Here is a 19,153-nt window from a genome sequence, read left to right on the forward strand (position 1 = left end):
CAGAAAATTCGCTTTTTTATTATGGAATCATAGGGTGAAAATTAAGTCTTTTAACTTTGAAAAGCTTACTTTTCACTTCTGAGGCCAATTTTTACACTAATAAATTTCAAGTAAACGTCTCCTTTAAAGTTGTTCCACAACATTTTAATTCAAACTTCTACTTCCTTTCTCAGTTGGGGTAGTGTTTTGTTTGTTTAAAAAAAAAACACATGGCACAACAAACGTTAGGGAAAACGCACTCATTCCGTTAAATGCCGATACAAACCTGCCTTTTACTCCATCTGTCTAAGCAGCGCATTGCTAAGTATAAAGTTAAAAAAATACTTTTCTCAAAGACATATCTATTATTTATTGGCAAATAGTGTTTGGTAATGTGGTGCAAAAACACAATGGTAAAAAATCTCGGGATATTTGTAAGTTTTCTGGAGAGTTGCAGGCCCCTTTCCTTTTGAAAGTTTAGAGCTCCAATATCCTCAATTCTACTGGCAGAATTAGGATGGACTTAGAGGGTCCTAAACGTGACCGATTCACTAAGGCGGGGGTGGGGGGTAGGGGGGGGGCTACAGCTTGCAGCAACGTGCTCGGCAACTTAATCCTACGCTAAAAGAGGGCAGAGAGCGAAAAAGAATGGAATACAAACTCTCCCGACATCCATAGTTACTTTCAAGGTGGATTGTGTATTTTAAGGCTGATGGGAACGTCTGGTTTTTGGAGCAAAAAGAAGAGAAGGTAAGTGTTTGTCCTTGTATCCACCAGTTCGTAGAGAAACAATGAAAGAACAAAGGGAACCACTTCCCCATCTGAACATTTTCTGTATCTCCCTCTGTTTCAAGCCAAAAAGCTTGGGAAGGGATGCGCTTTACTCTACCTTAAGTAGTGGTTGCTGGCTTGTTGAACTAAGAATGAGAAAAAAGTTGAGAGGCAGATATAGACTAAATAACAATAAAAAAGGCTTGCTGGGGCGGATCTCCACCGCGCCAGTCTCAGCAACTTGCAGAAGTTGCTCAATGCACGGAGGCAAAACCCAAGGAATACCCTTTGCACACCAGATTTCGAACTCAGTCATTTAAATAGTCTTTCTTGCTGTTTGAAGGGGTTTCTGCGCACAAAACGTGTAGGTAGTGGCTATGGGAGAGATGTACTAACTAGGTCGAAAAATGAGCTCATGGCTATCTGGAAAAGAATTTTTAAAAAGGAAAGGGGATTCAAGTATCACGTTACTGTTTGCTAATAGAAGATATGGCAGCTCTGGCTGGGAAAGGAGAGGGATTCGTACTGAAATGCATTTGCTTTGGGGTACGCTGGTTATCCGCGTTCTGGCTTTGTGGGTCTGCGTGGCTGAATAAGTGACCGAGTGCCTTCGGCATTATATAAATGGATCGATGTGTGGGAGAGTCCCCAAAGCCGTCGAGCACGTGAAACGCGATTTTTTACTGCCCTCCAAGCGGCGACCAAGCCCCGCTCCACCCCAGCCCACCTCAAAATCCGTATATTACCTGCCCTGTTACAGTGACACATGTTTATGTTTATAGCCCTGGTTTGTAGTAGTGTCAAGAGCCGCAGCAAGAGGAGGGGGAGGAGAGAGGAGAGGGAGGAGTAAATTCAACCACCCCCACTTGTTGTTAAAGCAAATTTACTGCGTTATTGCAAGCTCGGGACGGAGGGCTGGGATGAGAGTTGAGAGGAAGGGTTGAGTTGGGAAGTGTGTTGGCGGTGGAAGGAGGGGTGGGGTCAGGAGATCCGCAATGGAGCTCCTCTCCCCAGCAGCCCAGGAAAAGCAGCTCGGTCAATAGGGGAGCATGCTGGCGCGGTTGAAAACAAAAAGGTTCCTCCTGCTCGCTGCGTTCACGTGGGGGGCTCTGCTCGCGGGGCTCCAGGGCCCTGACCTCTGACCCCGGCTCCTCTCCGCGCTCTCCCGGTGCCGCGCGGCCACTTTTTACCCAGGATCCCTCGCGCGGGCCGCGCTCGTGCCGAGCTGGAGTCCTTCCTAATCCTCCATTCCCGGCTCTCCGTCCCCGCCCCCGCCCCCGCCGCCAGCCCCGGGGGAGGATTCTCCGGCGGGGAACCCCCGCCCCACCCCCACCCCGACTGCCCCGGCGGAGTCGGCCGCAGCGAGTCCGCGTGGGGCGGGGAGGGCTAGGCCTCCCCTGCGGCGCCGGGCCTGCGAGGGAGGGGAGGGACGGGGAGCCGGGGGGAGGGGGCGCCGGCCTCCCGGCTCAGCTGCCCCACTGAGGCCTGGACCTGTTGACTGCGATTGGCCCGCCTCATCCCGCGCCCTCTCTCTGCCCGCCGCGGCCCCATCCCTTCCGCGGCGTCGCGGGGAGGAAATGGGAATGGCTGCCCTCCTCTCCGCCTCCAACTTTCCTTTTTTTCTTTGGGTGTGGAGTTGGGGGGGTATGAGAAAGCCCAGGCAACTCCACCGCCGCCCCATCCTGCCTCCAAAAGTCTCGTCACGCCCGACCCGCCGCCGCCCTCCCAGCCCCCACGACTTAAAACCGCCTCCCCTTCTGGCAGCGGCGCCCCGGCCCGGAGCCCGAGAGCCCTCGATGCCCCCGCCGTGCCTCCCCCGCCTGGCCTGGCCCAGCGGCGTCCCCAGCGAATTGTGTCGCTTTTCTGCCCTGGAAGCTCCCTCGGCCACGTTCCACTTTTTTCCCCAGTCCCAGGAGGCGTAAGAGAAAACCTCTGATTTGCTGCGTGCTGCCGGGCACATTCTCTGCCCTCTCGTCCGAAGGCACTGGATGGAGAGTTTAAAATAATAGCATTTACAGGAGGAAATAAAAGAGCGAGGGGATGGTTCTTTGGCCGGTTTTAAGACATACATGCGTTTATTAATTTTTTTAAAGACAAAATGTCTTAAGGGTTAAAAGCGTTCTGGGGTTTGCTGTATTTCCTTCTAGATTTGGGGTTTCCTGAGGAAATCTTTTCCGGAGGGAAAATAGCAAATCAACATTAAGATGGAAGTGAGACTTCTCAGCCACTTTTGGAAATCAAGGGGGAAACTGTAAAAATACATTCAGAAAAGGGCGGGAAGGCGGCGGCTGCGGGGAAGAAGCTGGAGTCTTGGGAAGAAGCGCCGTGGGTCGGTGTCGGGGAAAGGAGGGCCAGCCAGGCCCGGGCGGGGAAGAAGGCGTGCGGGTGGCGGGGCAAGTGTCGGGCCGGGCAGCTGGAGGAAGGCGCGGCGGGACGGGCGAGCGCGTAGAGGCAGGCGGGGAGGGCCTCGGGGGGGCGGGGGCCGGTCGCGGGTCTGGCGTGGCGAAGGAAGCGGGACTCGGCTCCTCGCGCCCGCCGGGCCGCCCCCATTGTTCTGCCCTAGCGCCGCCGTTAGCCGAGCGCGTCCTGACCGAGGGAGGGGTCCAGCGGGCCAACCCGACCCCCGCCCGCACCTCCCCGGGCTCCTGAGCTCCGGCCGGGTCGGGTCGGGCCGGCGCGGCAAGTTTTATCGTCAAACTCAGCCAGCAAGGGGGTTCCCAGTTGAAGACCTCGGAGGAAGGAGCCTTAACAGCGTGCTGCGAAATTGAAGGAAGCCGGGCAAGCCTGCAACGCACACGTTATGAGAAAACGGGAAAGCAACGTAGATATGTTTATAAAGTGATAAATAGATAAGAGACACACGTGGGCAGTTGTTCTGGATCCGGAAAGTTACAGTCGATTATATAGTGTTTGAAATATCTTGAAATGTATGGATTCAAAAACCCATTTTTAAAACTTCAAAGGAATTCGGAAAAGCACGTTTCGCTATCCTTATTACCGACTACGCAGCTCTTCTTTGTACACAAGAAGTCTAGTTTTAAAAGGAAAGGCTGAGCTAGCTCTTTCAAAAACGGGCTTCCTTTAACGTGAAGTGCGTTTTCAAAATAGGGAATTTCAAAAGGGAAAAACGTTTAAGTTGCTTTTAAGCCACGTTTTGGAAACAAATAATTGCAATCCACTTAATAAACTGTTTTCCTTTGTGAGGCATGTGGAAGAAATATTTCTGGCCAACGTCACAGTTGTTTTTTTTTAAATGAAGATTTCCAACAAGTGCTTGCGAGTCTTGTCGACAAGACCAAAGTCATCGTGCGTGAAAGGCCAAGAAGAAATAATTTCAATCCTGTGGTCCAAACCTTTGTAGGGCAAGAGAGTAATTTCGACTTAGGTTTATGATAGACTTTGCGGAAATTCCTTCTAAAATACTCATTACTAGTCTGTGTGTTATGAAGCACTGTTTCCCAAGGTAGATTTTAAAAAATCAATTAGAATTGATCTTTAATGGAATATTATATTTACACGTCATCATGAAAACATTTGACAGAGTTTTGAATTACAAGAAAGAAGTTAACAGATGATGCTCATAAATAGCATCTGTTTGAAAAGACCCCTTAAGAGTCAGTTAAAGGTAGTGATGGTTGTATTTTTGCATTTGAAATGCTATAGAAGTTGCTTGCATTTTAACACTTTCATTTTGCGGGTCTTCTTTCCAAACTTGCGTTTCCTCATGGAAATCATTCAGTTATTTCGAGATACAGGGAGAAATTCTTATGTAAGAAATCATTTGAGGCGTAACTATGGAAAGGTTTGAACAGAAAAAAAAAATCGGTGTTGAAAATCAAGTATTTTCAATCTATTCATTCGTTTCACACTCATCCTCCCACAGTTCCTCCATCAATTTACATTTTTTATTTATAAGTCTTTGAATATTTAGAATAGCTTTACATGTTTATCTGTTATGTAGTTGATAGTAAAAGGTGAATCGTTTTATATCATTCACTGTTTCAGACATTTTTTGTTTCATTTAAAGTAAAAATATGCTTAGGAGTCATGATATTCTTGTGAGAAAAACAACAAATGGATGGAAAAAGGGCATGAATGGGGGTGGGGATGGAGAGGGACAAGTAGCATTCCTGGTCAGTCTTTGTGATACCTTTCTTTAATTTTATGTCATTATATTTTCCACTTCTGCTTGTACCAACGATCATTGCTTTTTTAATTGGGGTAAAGTGCCACCATATAAAAATTACCTACCTTCTGGCTCTCAAGCGCCGCAGTAAAATAAGGCTGACAAAAAGTGATCCGAGGCTTGTGTGTTTAATTCGCCAGGAATGTTAAGCTTCATAAGATTCACCCTATGGGGTCATGTTGGTCCTTGGCACTGTTACTGTACAGTTTCAAGAGGTAAATATGCACATTATAGATTTAAAAAATCTAAGATGTACTAGACAAACAGTTTATTAATCGAAGGAATAAAAAATGAATTTGTCAACCTCATTCTTTCTGGGACACAATGCACTTAATTAACATATTCTTGGGCTTGTTTCTGGATTTGGTAAGCAGTGGCCCCTTTTGGAGAGGAAAACATTTAAATCTTAAAAAGTGATCTTCTTTGGTCCAAATAGTATTTATAAATTCAGTTTAATTTCTTCTTTTTTTTCAGTCTAAGATATGTTGCATTTCTTTCAAGGTTCTCTTCCATTTCAAAAACTGATTTTCCTCTTTTCCACGTCCAGAATCTTTTCACTTAGATAATCTTACGTAGCATATAAACAGACACCTAAATATGTCACTTTAATCACACTTTAATTATAACAGAGATGTAGATCTTCAGTGTCAGTAAAAAATGAGAACATGGACCTTACAATACACACTGTATTGATGATACTCTGAAAAGTCAAAATATAACACCTTTCAGTATTGCTGCATCATGGAAAAAAAAAGTTCAACTCTGAATCGTTACGAGGTTTATGTAACACCTAGAATACCTAAAGGCATCTTTTAGATAGCATTTTTATATTGATAATTACATGGTGTTTTACTCAAAAAATGTAAATACAGCCATTTGATATCAATTTTTATAGCAAAACAAATAGCTCTGAGGCCAAACACAGTTAACCAAACCAAACCTTTTAAATATTAGACCTTGATTCTTAAAAATATTTTTATTTAGATTATACACAATTTAAATTTCAGAATTATCTACCAAACTTTCAGAAAATTAAGTGTATCAAACAACAATATTAATTATAATTGATTCTAAGTTGGAGCCTGTTTTGTAATAAAATGATGACTTTTACATGAAAAGGTGGCAAACATTTGAGGGCTATTTAGAATAGCCAATTCTAAACTATCTAAAAACTGATATTAATTTCAACTACTGAAAATCTTCAGAGAAACCAATTCACCTGAAAATTTTTGTTAATCATTACTTACAAATTTTAGTTCAATTGTACATACAAAATAAAATCTTGCTTTACTTTGAAGAATAAAACTCAGAGTGTAATTAGCTTTTAAACACCAATTTAGGACATTAAACAAACATTTACTCTGGACCTACTACGTGCAAGACACTTGCTAGGTGTGATGGTGAGTAAAAAATAATCACCTAGTAAGATTTACAAGTTTTATTAGATTTTTGAAAAAGCTGTTAACAGAATTTCAATTCAAACCTAATTGCAAAGAATATTTTGATATGAAATTTCAAATAGTCCTCCGTGATATAGATGCCATGGTGGTTTTGCATCTATAAAGACACAATACTCATTTATGGTGACATAAATAACAACGCTAGTTTCAGAAACACTTCAGTATATTAATCGTACTAGCATAAATATATGGCTCATAATAAACTTTTAATGTAAAAGGTAAAAACTCTTGGGTACCAAATGAGCAAAACAAAAAACAGAGATTCCTTTATGTAAAAGAGGATATATCTGAAAGTCTGCACAGATCATAAGAGAGTGTCTTTTTGAGTTCTCTAACTAATTTATTTAGAGACAAGATGATAGATTTCAATGAGGTTTAGCAGATGCAGGAATTCTAATTGCTTTTTGTTTAAAAAACTTAGTCGCAGAGCCAATATAGAATTTTACACACTATGGAAGTCAAGAATCTGAGTTCAGGAAAGTGTATCTAGCCTCAGCATTACAGAAGTATACCTCTTATGGATGTAGAAATAGACCTCAGTTTCTACACCCCATTGTAGAAATTTATATACCTTGACAATGGGTACAATAGAATAAATATAATATGCACAAATAGAAGGCAAATACAACTGTAATTTACAAAGGAGATAAATATGAATAGTACTAACCTCTGAACTGAATATGGTTTTAAATATTTCTTTCATAATACCTACTTATGTAAATATGGAAAAGCAAATACAGAAATTTGGTGCCTACCTTAAAGAATAAAGAAAATTATCGGAAGATATATTACCCATAGAGCAAAAATACATCTTCCCATTATAGTAGGGTTAGAGGTTACATCATAAAATACTTTTACTTGAGTTTTTTGTGGTTTCCCTCAGATGATTAGTTTGGAGAAACAGACGGGCTGGTACTGAGTTAGCTGCTCTTATGTGAAGCAATATTTAGAGACAATAGGGTTTCATTTTATCCTAGAGGTACTACATATACTTTTTTCAAGGATATTTTGAGAATGTAAAATATTTTGAGAATATAAAATTTTAGGGTAACATTTTATGACTGAAATTGTTCTTTTTCACAGTTATTTTATAACTCCTATGGTAATTTATTTTCATATTGCTAAGTATTTTAAAAAGCATACTTGCACTTTAACAACTCTGCCAATGTAATTACAAGTTTTATCCCTTTTGAGGTAGGAAAATTAGCATATTCAGCCAATTGTTACATATATGACTATATATATATGTCTCACAAAGGACAAATACAACTTTTTCATTGCTATATTCCCCATATCCAAAACAGTCCCTAGTATACAGTAAATGTTCAATAAATATTTACTGAATGAATAATTAATTGCATATTTGAACTGTTTTACTGTTTTATACTGTCTGCTTTTCTTCCTTTTCACTTAACATTTTATAGAAATATACAAAATATTATACTTCAGATATATAAGAAAAAGTTTGATATCTGGTACATGACTTAAAATGAAAATGAGTTATTTACACGCATGTTTTTTCATATACTTTTCATACTCAACGTATGAAACAATATACGTTATTTACACGCATGTTTTTTCATATACTTTTCATACTCAACGTATGTTAAAATTTGTTTTGAATAATTTGAATTATATTTTGTGAACACTTATGTATACATCTTTAACAAAATTTGTTTCAGATAGTATTGTTTATATACAGGCCTGTTATGAAATAATATATTTTCCCTATCTTTAAAAATTTCTGAAACCTCTTACAAATGATAAATTTTTTTGTTTTGTTTAGGAAATAGCAAGTGTTTACTTACATTTGTTTTAACTGTTAAAGAATAGGGCAAGGTACCCATCCTTCTTTATATACAAATTCATTCCTTCACAAGAACTAAGCTCCAATGCATTAAAAATAAAACAAATGTATTTTTAAATAATTTAATGCATTAAGGCTTGGCTGCAGTGTTTGGGAGGGGAAGTTTCACACTGATTTTTAACTCAAAATTGCTCTATAGTTAAGAGTCTGAACAGGACTTGGATATTGAGCTGGTGTCCTTTGTATAAGGGTGAAGATAAAATATATGGTTAAGATACACAAAACAGTATAGTTTTGTTTGAAGGCCGTTTTAGTTTTATACATTTTTAAGGCAGTTAAAAAATATAATTATTATATATCCAGAAATGTATTGTTGTCCCATCCCAAAAAAGAATTCACATTATGTAGTCTTATAGTCACCTTTTCTAAATGCACTATGTGAATTCTCATTGTTTTAGTGTACGTTTTAATTGCCATTACTTTGTATATTTCAGCTTTTAAAACATCTGAATTTGCTATATATGCTCTCATTGTGCTGTATACCTATTATTACTCTTGCACAGATTTCTAGCAATTTGAAATAGAAAAACAGTCATGATACCTTTTCTTCCCCCCTTTATCAGAAGAACATTTAGAAGGCTTTTAAAGCCCAAACCATTATATTATCTTTTGGTGACCGACTAGGAGAACTTGGATTCTCTATGCTTTAGCACTGCAAAAGTGCATCTTCCAGATCAGCACATTTATAATGCGAATTCCTGAGAAAGAACCATTTTGTACCCGCAACGTATTAATCAAAAGTCATGAATTCGCCTTTTAACTGGGCTTGTCATTTAAACAATCTATACATAATTCTGATTTCATGCTAAACTTTTCTAATTAGACATTTTTTGCTTAAACATCAATATTGGGCTTATACGGATGCATAAGGAACAGGGCGACAGTGGAAGATTTTAGTTTAAAACTGCTCAGTATCCAGCTAATTAATCTATGCAGATAGGCCTAATCCATTTTCCATTTGTTTGTGAGGTGGGAGCTCTCATCTTTCTGCCACTTTTAAATGACCTCACATTTCCAAGTGTAAATTTGGAGAAAAGACCCGGATCAGAGGAATCCTCCATCATAACTGGACGCCACTGTCTGATGGCGTTAATTATCTTTTAGCGACTGACTAGGAGGGCTAGAGTTCCTTCTTCCTTTTGGTGTAGGACAACTGCATTTTCCAGATCATCATACTATATTGCTAATTCCTGATAAACAACCATTTGTCCTGCACAGCGAGCTGAGGGGCTCCTTGGCGTTCCCTCTCCGAGTGCAGCCCTAACCCGGGCTTTTGACCTTCAGCCTGTGATGCACTTTCGTTTGCCACTGGGGCCCATGTAGTGCGTAAATGGGCGGCAGATTTGTAGGACTTCCAGCGGGAGAACTTTGGGAAGAGTCCAGGACGTGAATTTAATGGGTGGAGAGGCTGCGGCAGCCCTGTGAAGTTAGCGCGGCCAACTGCAGGAAGCCATGCTTCATTACACCCTTCATGGGAGCTGGCACACTCGCCCCACCCTCGTTACCCACGGGCCAGTCCTGGAGGAAAAGGCCGGCAGGTAGGTTCCCAGGGCAGGGAGATGATGCCCCCGGGGAGTGCCCTCTGGCGATTCTGAGAAAAACCCCTTCCCAGCCCTGGTCGTCCGCCTCCCCCGCCACCTCCCAGGCCTCTTCCCGACGAGCACACACGGCCCTCGCCACCAGCGCTGCAGAGGGCGGCCCTAACGTCCCCGCCCCCGCGTGCGCGCCCCCGCGCCCTCGCGTCGGCTCATTCCGGCCTCCGCGCGCCGCCGGCTCCCCTCGCGCCCACCCCTAGCACACCTCGGCGGCGGCGAACGGCGCGGGGGAGGGGGGCGGGGCCCCAGAGGTAGGCCGGGGGCAGCCGGCCGGCCACGGCGGCGCGCACGCAGGGCTCGCCTCGCCCGGGCCTCCTCCCTCACGCCGGCAGCAGGGCGGGCGCGCACGCCGAGTGACGCTCGGAGGAGGAAGCGCAGCCCCCTTCCCCTCCCTCGCTGCCCCTGGCCCAGCGGGAGCCCCCCCAGTGCGCCTGTGCGGAGGCCTACTTGATTATGTGTGCCCTCTCCGGGCGCCCGCGTTAGCGGCCGGGTGGAGGTGGGGAGGGAAGACGCGGAGGAGGAGGAGGAGGCGGAGGAGGCGGTGGAGGGGAGGTGGGGGGAATCAGCAAGGACATGGCTCCTGACTCCTGTGCGGAACGTGAGTGACTGAGCGGCAAAGCCCGAGTGAGCGAGCGGTGGGCGGCAGGGCAGGGCAGGGCCGGGCCGGGCGGGGGACGCCGGGGCGGGCGCGGGGGGCTGTGTTGGGGGGAAGTACTAATCGGCTTGCATGTGTTTTTTAATGGTCCCCCCAACTCCCTCTTAGATGGTCTCTAGCGACCGGCCCGTGTCACTGGAGGACGAGGTCTCCCATAGTATGAAGGAGATGATTGGAGGCTGTTGCGTTTGCTCAGACGAGAGAGGCTGGGCCGAGAACCCGCTGGTTTATTGCGACGGGCACGGCTGCAGCGTCGCGGTGCATCAAGGTAAACACCCAACCGCCCGCCGGGGCGCGCCGGCCTTCGCCCAACGGTCACCGCCGCCCCCACCTGGGCCGCAACCGCCGGCGCCCCCGCCCCCGCCCCGTGCCGCGGCCGCGGGAGGGACGCGGAGGGTCCGCGCCAGGGCGCGGGGGGTGTGGGCCGCGCATGTGGGAGAAAGTGCGTGTGGCCCGGACTGTCATGTGATTCCGCTCTCACTCTCTCAAGTGTCATTCGGCCGCCGCCTGTTCCTGGGGCCGGGGGCTGCTGACTCGGCGGGGCGGGGCAGGGCGGCGGCCGCGCCCTCGAGATCCGGGCTGGTTGGGGGCGGGGGCGGGGGCGGGGGCGGGGGCGGCGCGCGCCCCTCCTGGGGTCGCTGGGGCCATGGGGGGTGGGTTTGGGAGAGTGGAGCGTCCTCCTTTCCTCTGGCCTGCCGCCGCCTGTCTGCCGCAGTGTTTGCAGACTTCCTGTGGCGTGGAGACCGGCTCGGGAACTGGGCGCTAGGGCGGGGAGGCCGGGAGTCGCCTCGCTTCTTTAGATGGGTAGGGATGCGGGGCCCGTTGCACCCCGAGCCAGAAGACTCGGGCCCTACCGCCGCTGCCCGGTAGCTGCCTGCGGAGGAGATGGCAGAGTCCGTTGCTGACCGTGCGGGAATGGCGGGGCTGCTGCAGCGCCTGTGGGGTGGCCGCGGCAGGCCACCACCAGCTAGGTGGCTGAAGAGAAGAGGTGGCGGTGCTAAGTGACTTTTGGGGAGCCTCTTAGTTTATTTCCGGTTGTTAGCAGTTGGTGAGGCTTTTGGATATACAAGAAGGCCGAGACACTAATAAGATACTTTTCTGGCCTTTGAAGTGGCCGACTTGTCCCCATTTCACGTGGTAAGGAATCCAGGACAAAACAGTCTACATTCTTTTTTGGTGGCTCCATGTCCCTTCGCATTTCTGAATCTGGCATTAAGTGATGCAGATATTTTTAGTCGTCTATTGGAAAGGACTACCGCTAAAGGGAAGACAGAAAAATTTGAACATGTGCTAAAGTGCATTTTGTAGAGAAACGAATGTCACACTTGGGAAGGGAGACTTAGATGCAGTGGTGATGATTCTGAGGTAGTGAACTAACTTATTCTGAGAATGCTGTTGTTCCCAGACTTTTATTTTTTTACTTTTTGTTTTGTTGAGACCCAGGCTGTAGTGCAGTGGCGCCATCTCAGTTTACTGCAACCTGCGCCTCCCTGGTTCAAGCGATTCTCCTGCCTCAGCTTCCCGAGTAGCTGGGATAACAAGCACACCCTAGCACACCCGGCTAATTTCTTGTATTTTTTTTGTAGAGACGGGGTTTCGCCATGTTGGCCAGGCTGGTCTCAAACTCCAGACCTCAGGTGATCCTCTTGCCTCGGCCTCCCAAAGTGCTGTGATTAACGGCGTGAGCCCCTGCGCCTGGCCGTAGACTTTTAAAGAAGAGCAAAGTTGCATGTCTTGCTTTTTTAGGGAGTGAATACAATGTGCGACAAAACCAGATACTGATTTTAAGGTCATCCCGTGTTCACTGGCATTTTGAAGGCCATTTATTATGAATTGGATGATAAACTATCAAAATTTGATAGTAATTTTTGTTTTCCAGTATAGAAAATTTTCATTGAAATCTTAAATTTTCCTTTCTAGCAGTACACCTGAATAAAGTTTTGGGGCACTGACGCTGTGTTTTGGATACCTATGCCGTGTTTTTGATACCTATGCCGTGTTTTTTGACTGATAGAGCATTTATAGTCAGACACATTTTACAAATTCTTTTTTTTGGAAACAGGGCCTCACTTTGTTACTCAGACTGGCATGCAGGATGCTATTACAGCTCACTGCAGCCTTGACCTCTCAAGCCATCTTCCCACTTCAGCCTCCCCAGTAGCTGGGACCACAGGCCAGGACAGCCATGTCGGGCTAATTTTGCATTTTTGGTAGAGATGGGGTTTCACCACGTCACCCAGGTTGGTCTCGACTTTTTTTTTTTTTTTTTTTTGAGGCGGAGTCTCCCTCTGTCGCCCAGGCTGGAGTGCAGTGGCCCCAGGCTGGAGTGCAGTGGCCGGATCTCAGCTCACTGCAAGCTCCGCCTCCCAGGTTTACACCATTCTCCTGCCTCAGCCGCCCGAGTAGCTGGGACTACAGGCGCCCGCCACCTCGCCCGGCTAGATTTTTGTATTTTTTAGTAGAGACGGGGTTTCACCGTGTTAGCCAGGATGGTCTTGATCTCCTGACCTTGTGATCCGCCCATCTCGTCCTCCCAAAGTGCTGGGATTACAGGCTTGAGCCACCGCGCCCGGCCGACTTTTTTTTTTTTTTTGAGACGAAGTTTCGCTCTTGTTGCTCAGGCCGGAGTGCAATGGTGCCATCTCGGCTCACTGCAACCTCTGTCTCCCAGGTTCAAGTGATTCTCCTACCTCAGCCTCCCGAATAGTTGGGATTGCAGGCATGGACCACCATGTCCAGCTAATTTTTGTATTTTTTTTGTAGAGATGGGGTTTCTCCATGTTGGTCAGGCTGGTCTTGAACCCCGGATCTCAGGGTGATCTGCCCGCCTTGGCCTTCCAAAGTGGTGGGATTACAGGCGCGAGTCACTGCGCCTGGCCTAGTCTCGAACTTTTGAACTCAAGGGATCTGCCCGCCTTGGTCTCATAAAGTGCTGGGATTACAGGCATGAGCTGCCTTGCCTGGTCCTACAAATGTTTAATAGGAAATAGAAGTTTAGCTTTTGGAGAAGTTTAACTAGTTGGAGTTTTAAAAAGTTTACTGAATTTATGTTCTGCCGTGATCATACAGGGGGTAGTACTCTGCTTTGTGAATTTATATTCTCTCTTTCTTTATATTTTTTTGAGGCAGAGACTCCCTCTGTTGCCCAGGCTGGAATGCAATGGGGCAGTCTTGGCCCACTGCAGCCTCTACCCCCCAGGTTCAGGTGATTCTCCTGCGTCAGCCTCCTGATTAGCTGGGACTACAGGCACTGCCACTACACCTGGCTAATTTTTTTTTTTTTGAGATGGAGTTTTGGTCTTGTTGTCCAGGCTGGAGTGCAGTGGCGTGATCTCGGCTCAGTGAAACCTTCGCCTCCCGAGTTCAACTGATTCTCCTGCCTCAGCCTCCCAAGTAATTGGGATTACGGGCGCCTACCACCATGCCCAGCTAATTTTTAAAAAATTTTTAGTAGAGACGGGGTTTCACCACGTTGGCCAGGCTGGTCTCGAACTCCTGACCTCAGGTGATCTGCCTGCCTTGGCCTCCCAAAGTGCTGGGATTACAGGCATGAGCCACCGTGCTCGACCTGAATTTATATTCTTTAAATGCTTTCCAATATTTAAGATATTTTCAGATTTTTGCCTAGCAAGCTCATACAAAAGTCTGCTTGGTTATTAGTGTTTTTAGAATTTTGGAAAATTTTCAGTTTTGAGCTAATTATTAACTTTGAAAACCAATTTTTTTTTTTTCTTTTTTTTTTTTTTTTTTTTTTTTTTTGAGACGGAGTCTCGCTCTGTCGCCCCGGCTGGAGTGCAGTGGCCGGATCTCAGCTCACTGCAAGCTCCGCCTCCCGGGTTCATGCCATTCTCCTGCCTCAGCCTCCCGAGTAGCTGGGACTACAGGCGCCCGCCACCTCGCCCAGCTAGTGTTTTGTACTTTTTAGTAGAGATGGGGTTTCACCGTGTTAGCCAGGATGGTCTCGATCTCCTGACCTCGTGATCCGCCCGTCTCGGCCTCCCAAAGTGCTGGGATTATAGGCTTGAGCCACCGCGCCCGGCCTTTTTTTTTTTTTTTTTGAGAAGGAGTCTGGCTCTGTCACCCAGACTGGAGTGCAGTGGCCGGATCTCAGCTCACTGCAAGCTCCGCCTCCTGGGTTCACGCCATTCTCCTGCCTCAGCCTCCCAAGTAGCTGGGACTACAGGCGCCTGCCACCACACCCGGCTAATTTTTCTTGTATTTTAGTAGAGTCGGGGTTTCACCATGTTAGCCAGGATGGTCTCGATCTCCTGACCTCGTGATTCGCCCGTCTGGGCCTCCCAAAGTGCTGGGATTACAGGTTTGAGCCACCGCGCCCAGCCTGCAAACCAATTTTAAAACAAGACTGTGATTAGATTTGTGATGTATACTTAGATCATTTGGAGCATTCACGTCATTATGTAGTTAGAAATAAGCATACTTTTTTTTTTTTTTTTTGAGGTAGTGTCTCCCTGTGTTGCCCAGGCTGGAGCACAGTGGTGTGATTATGGCTTACTGCATCCTTGACTTCACAGGCTTAGGTCAGCCTCCTGAGTAGCTGGGACTATAGGCACATGCCACCATGCCCAGCTAATTTTTTTTTTTTTTTTTTTAAATTTGAGACGGAGTTTCACTCTTATTGCCCAGGCTGGTGTGCAACGGTGCCATCTTACCTCACTGCAACCTCTGCCTCCTGGGTTCAGGTGATTCTCCTGCCTCAGCCTCCTGAGTAGTAGGATTATAGGCATGTGCCACCACGCCTGGCTAATTTTATATTTTCAGTAGGGACAGGGTTTCTCCACGTTGGTCAGGCTGGTCTTCACCTCCCAACCTCAGGTGATTCGCCTGCTTCAGCCTCTCAAAGTGCTGGGATTACAGGTGTGAGCCACTGCGCCTGGCCTAATTAAAAAAATTTTTTTTTGTGTGGAGATGGAGTCTCACTGTATTGCCTAGACTGTTCTGGAACTCCTGGGCTCCAGCAGCCCTCCCACCTCGACCTCCCAAAATGCTGGGATTACAGGCATGAACTGTTGCACCCAGCCTTGATTTGTTTAGATGAGTAACACCAAAGAGTTGCATTTAAAATTTTTACTTTTTAATTAAGTAAGCTGTATGTGTGATAAATAGGATATGAACTGTTTTACTTTGTAAAGAGGTAGTTTACTTGAATAGTGACAGGTAGATTAATAGGGCTTTGAAAGGGTATTTGATTTTTCCATAGTTCTTCGAATCTTAACATTTTAATACATTTCATTTTTCAACAGCTTGCTATGGCATTGTTCAAGTACCCACTGGACCATGGTTTTGCAGGAAATGTGAATCTCAGGAGAGAGCAGCCAGAGTGGTAAGGACTATTTATCAAAAACATTAAACTTTAGTGAGTAGCTTTGGAAATTAGGAACTGCACTCCTGTTGTAGTTTGCGGGGTTGTCAGTCATTTCTTCAAATATCATAATGTAAGAGATAATTTAGGACAAATATTGACTTGGAGTATTAAACAGATTTTGTAAAACTGAAAAACAAATGGAATCAAGTGAGTATATTTTGGATACTTTGAAAACATAGAAATATGTAGTCATATTTGGACTTTGTTAACTAGTTACAGAATCAAGAAAGCTTGAAGTTTGAAGGTTTCTCTGGTTAATCATAGTTAAAATATAATGGAAATAGAAACATAAGGAAGTTACATTGTTAATTCTGTTAGGTTTTGTTTAATGGGAAAAAAACAGTAATTTTAGTGACTATCATATTCTTTTTACTGTATCTTTAGGTGTGTAGTTTAACTTTGAACACTCACTGATTTCAGGCATTCATTCCCTTTGGTAAACCAACATAATGATATTTGTTGTTGTTGTTGTTTACTTGGGTGGCTACCTTATTTCAGAACTTTTGTAAACCTCTTATAAGAATGAAGGAGGTGCTGGGTGCAGTGGTTCACACCTGTAATCCCAGCACTTTGGGAGGCCAAGGCGGGAGGATCACGAGGTCAAAAGATGGAGACCACTCTGGCCAACATGGTGAAGCCCTGTCTCTACTACAAATTCAAAAATTAGCTGGGTGTGGCGTGCATCTGTAGTCCCAGCTACTCAGGAGACTGAGGCAGGAGAATTGCTTGAACCCGGGAGGCAGAGGTTGCAGTGAGCTGAGATGGCGCCATTGCACTCCAGCTTGGGCAATAAGAGCAAAACTCCGTCTCAAAAAAAAAAGAAGTTAGAAAAATTAGCTGGGCGTGGTGGCATGCGCCTATAATCCCAGCTGTTTGGGAGGCTGAGGCAGGAAAATAGCTTGAACCTGGGAGGCGAGGTTGCAGTGAGCTGAGATTACGCCATTGCACTCCATCCTGAGCGACAGAGCAAGACTCTCAGGAAAGAAAAAAAAAAAAGGAGATAGGCCGGGCGCAGTGACTCACACCTGTAATCCCAACACTTTGGGAAGCTGAGGCAGGAGGATTGCTTGAGTCCATGAGTTTGAAACCAGCCTGGTCAACTTAGTTTCTACAAAAGAAAAATTTTAAAAATTAGTTGGGGCTGGGCATAGTGGCTCATGCCTGTAATTCCATCACTTTGAGAGGCTGAGGGCGGATCACTTGAGGTCGGGAGTTCGAGACCAGCCTGGTAAAACCCCATCTCTGCTAAAAATACAAAAAATTAACTGGATATGGCAGTGCGCATCTGTAGTCTAGCTACTCTGGGGGCTGAGACAGGAGAATCACTTGAATGAGGGAGGTGGAGGTTGCAGTGAGCCAAGATTGTGCCACTGCACTCCAGCCTGGGTGACAGAGTGGCACTGTTTCAAAAAAAAAAAAAATAAGTTGGGCGTGGTGGCTTCCACCTGTAGTCCCAGCTACTCTGGAAGCGGAGACAGGAGGATTGCTTGAGCCTGGGAGGTTGAGGCTGCAGTGAACCATGACTCCAGCCAGGGTGACAGAGTGAGAGACTATCTCACAAAAAACAAAATGAGGGAGGTGTGTTTATCCTTTGTGGCCACAAGCATTTTTCCCATTTGGATTTCTGGAAATATCAGAAATAGATTTTATTTTCGTTAGTTATGCAAACATACTACCATTTAAAATGTGATAGTTCCTTTTTTTAAATCTTACTATGTTTATCGATTTATTATTTATTCCAAGACATCTTGTTATAGCAAGTCCTTTCTTTTGATGTTGATTATGGAATTAGACTGAAGGTAGAAAACAAACATTACAGCTTCTTTACCTAGGCATATAGCAAAAGCAGAAGCTTTTGTATTTACCTGGGCAATTTTTGACCAGTAGAAATAATGAGCTGGGTGCCGTGACTCATGCCTGTAATCCTTGCACTGTGGGAGGACAGAGTGGTTGGATCACCTGGGGTCAGGAGTTTGAGACCAGCCTGGGCAACATGGTGAGACCCCACCTCTACTAAAAATGCAAAAATTAGCTGGGTGTGGTGGTGTGCACCTGTACTGCCAGCCACTTGGGAGGCTGAGGCAGGAGAATTGCTTGGACTTGGGAGGCAGAGGTTGCAGTGAGCTGAGGTCGCACCACTGCACTCCAGCCTGGCGACAGAGCGAGACTCGTCTCAAGAAAAAAAAAAAAAAAGAAATAATGCTTGAGTAGCTTATAAAAGTATGTTGAGTCTCAGAGCTATTTTTATTTTATTATTTTGAGGCAGTCTTGCTCTGTTCTCCAGGCTGGAGTGGAGTGGCGCAATCATGGCTCACTGCAGCCTTGAAGTCCTGAGCTCAAGTGATCCTCCTGCCTCAGCTTCCTAAGTAGCTGGGACTTATAGACCTGCAGCACTACACCCAGCTAATTTTGTTTTTTTAAACAGTCTTGCTCTGTCGCCCTGGCTGGAGTGAAGTAGCGCCATCTCCGCTCACTGCAACCTCTGCCTCCTGGATTCAAACGATTCTCCTCCCTCAGTCTCCCATGTAGCTGGGACTACAGACATTCACCACCACACTCAGCTAATTTTTGTACTTTTACTAGAGATGGGGTTTTACCATGTTGGCCAGACTGGTCTCGAACTCTGGACCTCAGGTGATCTGCCTGCTGTGGCCTCCCAAAGTGCTGGGATTATGGGCGTGAGCTACCACGCCCGGCCTGAATTTTATTAGAAATGAGGTCTTGCTGGTCTCGAATTCCTGAGCTCAAGCAGTCCTCCTACCTCAGCCTCCCAAAGTGGTGGGATTACAGGTGTGAGCATCCGTGCCTGGCCAGAGCAATTTTTTTATAGTTCTGATGGTATGTTTTGGTTCTGTGTGAGAATGCACTTTAGTAGAATTACAGCTGTTACTCTAATGGGATTTAGCAAATGGAGGATGAAATCAATCATAGAAAGTTGGGGACTTGGTGAAACCTTTTTTTTTTTTTTTTTTGAGGCGGAGTCTCGCTCTGTTGCCCAGGCTGGAGTGCAGTGGGGCGATCTCAGCTCACTGCAAGCTCTGCCTCCTGGGTTTTATGCCATTCTCCTGCCTCAGCCTCCCAAGTAGCTGGGACTACAGGTGCCCATCACCTCACCCGGCTAGTTTTTTTGTATTTTTTAGTAGAGACGGGGTTTCACCGTGTTAGCCAGGATGGTCTCGATCTTCTGACCTCGTGATCCACCCGTCTCGGCCTCCCAAAGTGCTGGGATTACAGGCTTGAGCCACCGCGCATGGCCA

The 19,153-nt window shown here is 45.8% G+C and overlaps 1 protein-coding gene across 50 annotated transcripts in view; it reads left to right on the forward strand.

Annotated features, from left to right (window-relative positions):
* The first annotated feature begins 597 nt into the window (after positions 1–597).
* Positions 598–19,153, forward strand: part of LOC101866062 (protein AF-10) — a 228,512-nt gene continuing 209,956 nt past the window's right edge. For 27 of the 50 annotated variants that reach the window (XR_012417533.1, XR_012417524.1, XR_006700806.2 and 24 more), the window contains exons 1-3: positions 10,205–10,456; positions 10,622–10,781; positions 15,775–15,854. Coding sequence is in view for 26 of the 50 variants with exons in the window: in XM_005564774.3 (XP_005564831.1) it covers positions 10,622–10,781; positions 15,775–15,854 (240 nt within the window). In the remaining 24 variants the exon portion in view is untranslated. Of the gene's footprint in view, positions 730–9,715; positions 9,802–10,204; positions 10,483–10,621; positions 10,782–15,772; positions 15,855–19,153 lie in introns of those variants that run through there. The other 23 variants (XM_065520400.1, XM_074001165.1, XM_005564773.3 and 20 more) reach the window with 6 other exon arrangements.

The sequence above is a fragment of the Macaca fascicularis genome, chromosome 9 (genome assembly GCF_037993035.2).
Source record: "Macaca fascicularis isolate 582-1 chromosome 9, T2T-MFA8v1.1".
NCBI classification, from domain to species: domain Eukaryota; kingdom Metazoa; phylum Chordata; class Mammalia; order Primates; family Cercopithecidae; genus Macaca; species Macaca fascicularis.